This window comes from Sinocyclocheilus rhinocerous, unplaced genomic scaffold, assembly GCF_001515625.1.
Source record: "Sinocyclocheilus rhinocerous isolate Xijiao unplaced genomic scaffold, SAMN03320098_v1.1 scaffold1042, whole genome shotgun sequence".
Taxonomy (NCBI): domain Eukaryota; kingdom Metazoa; phylum Chordata; class Actinopteri; order Cypriniformes; family Cyprinidae; genus Sinocyclocheilus; species Sinocyclocheilus rhinocerous.
Window position 1 is genome coordinate 377,635 of NW_015640510.1, and position 9,260 is coordinate 386,894.

Here is a 9,260-nt window from a genome sequence, read left to right on the forward strand (position 1 = left end):
GACAATTTTTAATATAACTCCGACTGGATTCGTCTGAAAGAAGAAAGTCATATATACCTAGGGTGCTTCGGGGGTGAGTAAAACACAACATAATTTTCATTTTGCGGTGAACTAACCCTTTAAGTGTGTTCAATACAAATAATTTTTGTATTGAATTTTGTAAACAAAAAATTGCTTAAAACTACAAAAGCAGTTCAATCGAGAGCAGCGAGTGGTTCCCTCTTTTCTTTTATCGTTGATTAACATTAATGCGACAGACGGCCTATATATTAAGACATAGTGTAATGCACGGATCTAATATAATGTTACACATCCGATGTTTTTCCCCAAACGTTCACTTAAAGGTGGGGTAAGCGATTTCTGGTAGCCAATGTTGACATTTGAAATCACCAAAACAAACACACCCCTACCCCAAAAGGGTCTCGCCCCTATTTTGATAGCTCCGCCCCACACATACGTACACAACCCAGGCGACGATTAGTTCTGTTAAAGGGGTCATATAATGCGATTTCAATTTTTCCTTTCTCTTTGGAGTGTTACAAGCTCTTGGTGCATAAAGATGATCTGTAAAGTTGCAAAGACTAAAGTCTCAAATCCAAAGAGATATTCTTTATAAAAGTTAAGAGTCAGCCACGCCTACCTAAAACGGCTCGTTCTAACACGCCCCCACGCTTTTTCAGACCGATGAGTTTTGTAAAAATCGACGCGTTTCAGAAAGGCGGGGCATAGAGGAGAAACAATAATGTACAGTATGTGGAAAATAATGTGTTTTTTTAACCTTAAACCGCATAAACACATTTCATTACACCAAATACACAAAATACTGTTCTTTTTAGCAGCATCATATGACCCCTTTAAACAAAGCAAAACCAATGTTGCACCATGTCTACACTGGATGCGAGCGGCGCGGCGCTACAAAATACTATAGAACTCATTATAATCAGTGATGCTGTCTACACCATAGATATATATACATATCTATGGTCTACACTGGATGCGGCGCGACACGACAAATCCCCGACAGAAAACTGCTGCTGCATTCTATTCATGACGTATTGACACAAATTTCAAATGATTTTCAACGGTCGCTTTGTCGCGTCCAGTGTACTAGACAGACTTTAGCTGTTGCGGCGCAGACACGGTGTTACTCACCTATCGAGAAGAAACAAAGCAACCTCGGCGTCCGATCGCAGGCCTTCTGCTCCTTGAGTTCTCTCCAGCGCTGGAAAGCTGATCCGATATTTACACGGGTCCTACTTCTTGCCTTATTGCCTTAAGCCTTCGTTTGTTCCGCAGCCGTTTTCCTATTTTGTTTTTTATCTGCCATCTCTATCTTTCTGTCGCTCGGCTCGGCTAATGTCCATCCTGTGCACTGAACTCTCCTCCACATCATGAGTCGACACGCCCCTTACTGCTGATTGGCTACAAGTTTGTTTTGCTATTCGGCCCGAATCAGTTTTCCAAAGCGTTTTAGAAAAATCGCTTACCCCCCCTTTGAGATATAACAGATTATGTTTGCATGAATATACTTAGCCTAATATAAATCTGTGTATATGTGTATCGGGACAGAGCGCTGACGGAAGCGTCTTTATGCAGCTGCTTCTAATGTCAGTCAGCGGTTTAGCGCGAGAAGCAAACGGAGAAAAGGTACTCCTCTCAGAAAAATGTACAAATAAAGATACTTTTAGATGTTTAATTATTATTTGGTCATCATTCGGATCACTAGACGAGGGCTTAATGAACTGATTTTTGTGAAAACCTCAAATTCAACCAAAATCGACATTTTTAACTTTTTTTGCCTGTAGCTCAAAATTAGCCCGTGCGCATTCGGACTCATTTTTCCAGCACGGGTCACAATTAATGTAGATATGACCCCTTTTCACTGTATTGCACATCAACACTCTGGTATCAAGCCATAATGCTATTTAAATATTTAAAAAAAAAAAGTTTTGTTTTTTTTGTCTGCGGAGTGCTGTTTGCTTTTAGACAATCTGAACAAAACTGGTTTAAAATGGAAACCATTATTTTCAATGTTGATCAACATGGAAATGCATTTTAAATCAAAAGAATGGTGTATGTGATCCGTGTATGCATACTTGCCTAATTATGTTTACTAATTTTACATTGATGCATTTGGCAGAGTCTTTCATCTAAAGCAACTCACACTTCCTTCAATTCTATCAGTTTATGCATTCCCTGCAAATCAAACCTATTACCCTAGTGTTGATATCACCAATACTCTACTCTCTTTGAACTATGATAACTGGAACAAATGAACTGGCTAAAAAACAAAATCACTCGAGACATGTTGAAAGCATGTTTGCAAGCATGTCCTGATCCAAATACTGAGGTTGAGCCGTATTGTTTTTAGGATGCCGAGTGAGTGGAGAAGTTCTGATCCTACAAAGAAGATGCATCCATGATTTAATGCAAAAATATGCTGCCAAATTCCAGCCTTTCCAGCTCTACAAACAAATAATAGTAGGCAATATGCAACCAATATATTTATTCATGTTAATTTATGCTAACCAGGGGTGTAAAGATCTCACATAATTTTGAGAAAATGCTGTAGAGTGTCACATCAGTCTAGAACAACCTTCAAGTTTGGAAAAGTGTGTGTATTGAAAATTGTTGTATTACTTGGCTCTGAAAGAAACTGGCCATATGTCATTGTACGGAGAAATAGTTGCAGCTTAGCAAAGTGACACTATTTTATCATCACCCAAACGGATATGACAGATGGAAAGAAAATAGGAGAACAGGAAAGCGTGATCACAACACTGCTTATTGGCAGCCATTATGCAGGTAAAGACCTCTTTGCCAGCCTGTGGGCTCGAGTCTGTCTGTGTGTGTGTGTGTGTGTGTGTGTGTGTGTGTGATTCAGTCTGTAAAAACACTGACCTGAACAACTCATGTATGGCTGGCTCCAGGGGAACTGTGAAGAAGCACAGAGAGAGACAGAAGACAGAGGACGTGAGAGGTCAGTTGAAAGGGCAGAAGAAGATTAGATTATCACTCAAACAAAAGGCCGGTCTGACCATATCGCCACATTACATCTGTGTGTTATGTGTAAGTGATGGAAAGGAGAATACCTTTTGAGCGTGTGCAATGGCGCTTCTCATCTGCTACATCCACCTCCATCTGCGGAGAGCCACAAATACAATCAACGTTTTAATAAAAACTTTTATTTGTAATGTAAGCCCATATATTAATGACAGTAGAGTGTGTTTTTGTTAAAATACTTAAAGGGATAGTTCACCCAAAAATTTGCAGACTAGTTTGTTTGTTCATCAGATTTGGAGAAATGTGTCGTTACTTCACTTGCTCAGCAGTGGATGCTCTGCAGTGAATGGGTGCCATCAGAATCCAAACAGCTGATAAAAACATCACGATAATCCACAAGTAATCCACACCACTCCAGTCCATCAGTTAACATCTTGTAACTTGAAAAGCTACATGTTTGTAATAAACAAATCAATCATTAAGGCGTTTTAACATCACTTCTGGGCAAAATACATGCCCATAATCCATAATAACACAATAAAAAATAGTCCATCTCCTGTTGTCCTCTCACATCAAAATCCACCCACATATTTGTTTAGAGCTGTTTAGGACTGTTTTGGCTTGTAAACGGTGTTTTATCTGTGCAGATTTCTCTCTTAATTCAGATGAGACAACTTTTTAACTGGAGAAGGTGTTATTATGGATTATGAATTCCTTTGAAAGTAAAATTATAGATTTTGAACACGCAGCTTTTGGCTTCTCAATACGTTAACTGGTGGACTGGAGTGGTGTGGATTCCTTGTGGATTATTGTGATGTTTTTTATCAGCTGTTTGGACTCTCATTCTGACGGCACCCATTCACTGCAGAGCATCCAAATCTGATGAAGAAACAAACTCATCTACATCTTGGATTGCCTGAGGGTGAAGACGTTTCTAGCATATTTTCATTTTTGGGTGAACTGTTCCTTTAAAGTGAGATATTCATGTCCACAATTTTGCATCAGTATTTTCAGTGAATGTGCGAAACTTCCGATTCATTAGTGGCTATAGATAAATAACTATGAATAACAAAGGGTAGTAAAACTATTTGCACTAAAAACCGGAGCATTTATGATTATGACAATAAATTTGAATAATATGATAATAATATCAGTCTGCAACATCAAGAAGCAGAACAGACTATTTTTGTAATATAACTGGTAAAGTAAAGTAAAATAACTGGAATCGAATGACACTGGAAGCCTTAAATATTCAAGTTACAAATGGCTTACAAATAAAGTGGATAGCTTGATGTGTAAAATAAGTCATTGGTAAGTTGTCTTCCTGAAACATGTAACATAATGGTGCTGTAGCACAAAACATTAATTTCAAAATGTTGATTTGTTTATATCTAGATCAGCTCAAAACAAGCAACATTGACTCAACCAATGGTGTGAGTGTAAGGTGGGACTATCTGTTTGCCCAACCAATGGCAGATGAGGGGTGTGTTCAAGTCTGCTCATAGCAGAAATACACACTTGATTGTGTTTATGCATTCTATGAGATCAAGTACTGTGTAGACAGAAAGAAAGACAGATAGCGTGAAGTGGTACCTGATGTAATTGCCGGTTTAATCGCTCTTTGGTTCAGACCTCTGTTTGCCCCACGGCCCTCTATGTTAGACGACTGATAAGAGGTCACTACACCTCCTCCAATTTCATTTTCTGAAACATGAAAAAAGATAGAAACTTGTAATTATAGACATAAATGAGCATGCAAATCACATTTACACTGGGAAACATGCAGTGGCGTAGCAGTTTTAACATCTTCCCCACATACATTTCTCACTCTAAGCTTCAAGTTACCATAAATAAATGAAAAATCAATGGTAAATTTGGACTTTTCTTTAGCTCATTCTCATCCCCATTTCATATAGAATAAGATTCAGTTAATTCTGCCTTTGCCAGCTCTGCTTCAAAGAGAAATAAACCGCAGTTGAGAGGGAGGAACTGCCTTTATTTCACATTCATGCTGCTTTTCCAATCAGGATCGTTTACAGTTTTTAATAGGATTTATTTAAAGAAATACCCATTAAAAAAAGAAAGATTTTCCATACGATTCACATTTTTGATCAAAACATAAATGGAAATGATTATAGACCACATGAGGTAATGAGATCTCATTACTTCACAAATCACACGCGATTGCTGTCTTACGTTAAATTTTCCATACCAGCAGGGTTAGGCACATTAAATATAACTTCTTCATTGTGTTTGCTACAAAACACGTCGTTTGCCAGGTTGTGAAGCAGACAGTATGATATTGACAGAGGAAATATTTTGAGGGAAGATGAGGAACTCAAACAGCTCTTGTGTGTTTGGCTGTGTGAAGAGAGGAACTTGTGTGGTGAAACTGGAGCAGATACAAACAAATCTCCTGTTGTCCTCTCACATCAAAATCCACCCACATATTTGTTTAGAGCTGTTTAGGACTGTTTTGGCTTGTAAACGGTGTTTTATCTGTGCAGATTTCTCTCTTAATTCAGATGAGACAACTTTTTAACTGGAGAAGGTGTTATTATGGATTATGAATTCCTTTGAAAGTAAAATTATAGATTTTGAACACGCAGCTTTTGGCTTCTCAATACGTTAACTGGTGGACTGGAGTGGTGTGGATTCCTTGTGGATTATTGTGATGTTTTTTATCAGCTGTTTGGACTCTCATTCTGACGGCACCCATTCACTGCAGAGCATCCCAATCTGATGAAGAAACAAACTCATCTACATCTTGGATTGCCTGAGGGTGAAGACGTTTCTAGCATATTTTCATTTTTGGGTGAACTGTTCCTTTAAAGTGAGATATTCATGTCCACAATTTTGCATCAGTATTTTCAGTGAATGTGCGAAACTTCCGATTCATTAGTGGCTATAGATAAATAACTATGAATAACAAAGGGTAGTAAAACTATTTGCATTAAAAACCGGAGCATTTATGATTATGACAATAAATTTGAATAATATGATAATAATATCAGTCTGCAACATCAAGAAGCAGAACAGACTATTTTTGTAATATAACTGGTAAAGTAAAGTAAAATAACTGGAATCGAATGACACTGGAAGCCTTAAATATTCAAGTTACAAATGGCTTACAAATAAAGTGGATAGCTTGATGTGTAAAATAAGTCATTGGTAAGTTGTCTTCCTGAAACATGTAACATAATGGTGCTGTAGCACAAAACATTAATTTCAAAATGTTGATTTGTTTATATCTAGATCAGCTCAAAACAAGCAACATTGACTCAACCAATGGTGTGAGTGTAAGGTGGGACTATCTGTTTGCCCAACCAATGGCAGATGAGGGGTGTGTTCAAGTCTGCTCATAGCAGAAATACACACTTGATTGTGTTTATGCATTCTATGAGATCAAGTACTGTGTAGACAGAAAGAAAGACAGATAGCGTGAAGTGGTACCTGATGTAATTGCCGGTTTAATCGCTCTTTGGTTCAGACCTCTGTTTGCCCCACGGCCCTCTATGTTAGACGACTGATAAGAGGTCACTACACCTCCTCCAATTTCATTTTCTGAAACATGAAAAAAGATAGAAACTTGTAATTATAGACATAAATGAGCATGCAAATCACATTTACACTGGGAAGCATGCAGCGGCGTAGCAGTTTTAATATCTTCCCCACATACATTTCTTACTCTAAGCTTCAAGTTACCATAAATAAATTAAAAGAATCAATGGTAAATTTGGACTTTTCTTTAGCTCATTCTCATCCCCATTTCATATAGAATAAGATTCAGTTAATTCTGCCTTTGCCAGCTCTGCTTCAAAGAGAAATAAACCGCAGTTGAGAGGGAGGAACTGCCTTTATTTCACATTCATGCTGCTTTTCCAATCAGGATCGTTTACAGTTTTTAATAGGATTTATTTAAAGAAATAACCACTAAAAAAAAGAAAGATTTTCCATATGGTTCATATTTTTGTTCACAGCATAAATGGAAATGATTATAGACCACATGAGGTAATGAGATCTCATTACTTCACAAATCACACGCGATTGCTGTCTTACGTTAAATTTTCCATACCAGCAGGGTTAGGCACATTAAATATAACTTCTTCATTGTGTTTGCTACAAAACACGTCGTTTGCCAGGTTGTGAAGCAGACAGTATGATATTGACAGAGGAAATATTTTGAGGGAAGATGAGGAACTCAAACAGCTCTTGTGTGTTTGGCTGTGTGAAGAGAGGAACTTGTGTGGTGAAACTGGAGCAGATACAAACAAATTTGGAGCAGTGGCGTTTGATTTTTCGAGCCTCTGTTGTGGGCTGCATTCAGAGACACTAATTAAAACCAGTGAAGCGGGCGCTAACAAATGATGTGTTAGTGGTGCTGCAGTGGAGTGTGGTGGGACAATGAAGGGCCCCTCCAGGAGCCTGATAGCACGCTTAATATCAGAGCTGCAGGGCTCTTTGCCAGTGCTCCTCTGTCAAAGCCCTCTAAAAACACACACCGAAAAAATTATGCTCTTCATTGAAAAAAGCCTTTACTTTCACTTTTGATCAATTGAATGCATTCTGTGCATTGATAAAAGTATCAATTTTCTTTAAAAAAAAAACAGTCTTCTTTAAAAAAAACATACTTTTGTTTTGTAAAATGTTGTAATATAACGAAGAAATGAATGAATGAATGAATGAATGATAAATACTGTCATATTAAAAATAAAATAAACAATCATTAAAAAAACATTCATATTAATAAGCAATCATACTACATATTCATCATGATACAATCATTTTGGCCTTATAATCAATTGCAAAGACAGCCTCAGTGATCTGAGAGCACAATTTCTAAGCTAAAAAAAATGCCTTTAGGAATTCCAATTAGAATTTGAATGCACATATTAGAATGAGTTAATGAGCCAAATGTCATTTATTCCAGTGAGGTGTGGAGTCCACTAACTAATCAAGAATTTGGCTAATGGGAAAATATCTAATCGAGACTCGTGGAATGCAGAATTTGATATAAAAAAACTAGAAAACCATCAGATTCAGAATCAGGCTAATATCCATCATAAGTGATCAAAACAGTAAAATGAATGTCTTTGAATTGAAATAAATCTAAAAAGGTAAAGAAACAGAATTGCAATACTAGTGTCGATCAAAGAAACCTGCAGTGTCCTCTTAATCACAAACTTCTTAGTCTTAATGAAGAAAATAATCCGTGATGAAAACCACGGTATAAAACATGGTCACTTTATGACAACAAAGATAGTATCTTTCCATGAAGACTTCACAGCAGACCACCAACAGAAATGGGTGGGAAACATGACTACTATAAGTATGGCAAGCCGTTTTGACTTTTATTCCTTCACGGGATATGAATTCTTGATATCAACAATTCAATTTTTACTAGTTAAAATGTTAATTCTTGATATCAGGTGTAGGGATTTCTATCATATAGGGACACTACTATTATGCCCCTATCAGCCATCATGAGGTTTGCTAATCGCCCCCAGCACATAAAGACTAATCCAATCAAGAGATAACACTGAGCTCTTTTGGTATCAGGACTACAACTGAAAATACCTCGTGATCGCGAATGTATAGAAACCAGTGTAGACACAGGAAGTAAATTAACTAGTGCCCTCAGGCCTGTGAGCACGGGACCGCTGCATGACTAGCACATGACGTTTGACCACCTGCTTCCTGGCCTGTCTGAAACCCTTACAAAACTTCTCTTACAACAAAAGAAACAGAACCGTGCATGACGATTTTAACAGACAAACGTTTAAAACTCATAAGTAGTGAAAATGTATCCACTGTATGTGTTATGCCGTATCTATATATTTGATGTGTTTATCGAAACCATGATATCTCAATCTTGGCCTTATAACTTTTCTTTTAGTGATTACGATTACTGTGTATGCAAAATACCTGTTGTTTGAGCTCGAATGAGAGCTTGTCTTATTCGCCGAACATTGGTGTTAGTGAAAAGTTTATATTTTGTATCATTCTCTGGTGATAATACTTTTATCAGCATTTTAGGTATCAGAAATTACCCTCCCAATTGTTGATATCAGAAATACATGTTCAGATATCAGAAATGAACATTGTCACTAGTGACAATTCAATTGTTGATATCAAGAATAGACGTCTGTACTAGTAACCATGTGATTACTGATATAAAAAATTAAGGTTTTTACTAGTAAGAATTTTATTTTTGATATGTGAAATTGGAATTTCAACTAGTAAGAAATCAATTCTTG

The 9,260-nt window shown here is 37.1% G+C and overlaps 1 protein-coding gene across 1 annotated transcript in view; it reads right to left on the minus strand.

Moving 5' to 3' along the window:
• Nucleotides 1-6,470, minus strand: part of LOC107753351 (myelin transcription factor 1-like protein) — a 103,865-nt gene extending 97,395 nt beyond the window's left edge. Inside the window, exons 1-3 of the mRNA XM_016569489.1 lie at nt 6,457-6,470; nt 3,093-3,141; nt 2,902-2,935 (exon numbers count right to left, since the gene is read on the minus strand). Coding sequence (XP_016424975.1) covers nt 2,902-2,935; nt 3,093-3,141 — 83 coding nt within the window. The 5' untranslated portion in view covers nt 6,457-6,470. The remainder of the gene's footprint in view (nt 1-2,901; nt 2,936-3,092; nt 3,142-6,456) is intronic.
• Between the last annotated feature and the right edge of the window lie 2,790 nt (nt 6,471-9,260).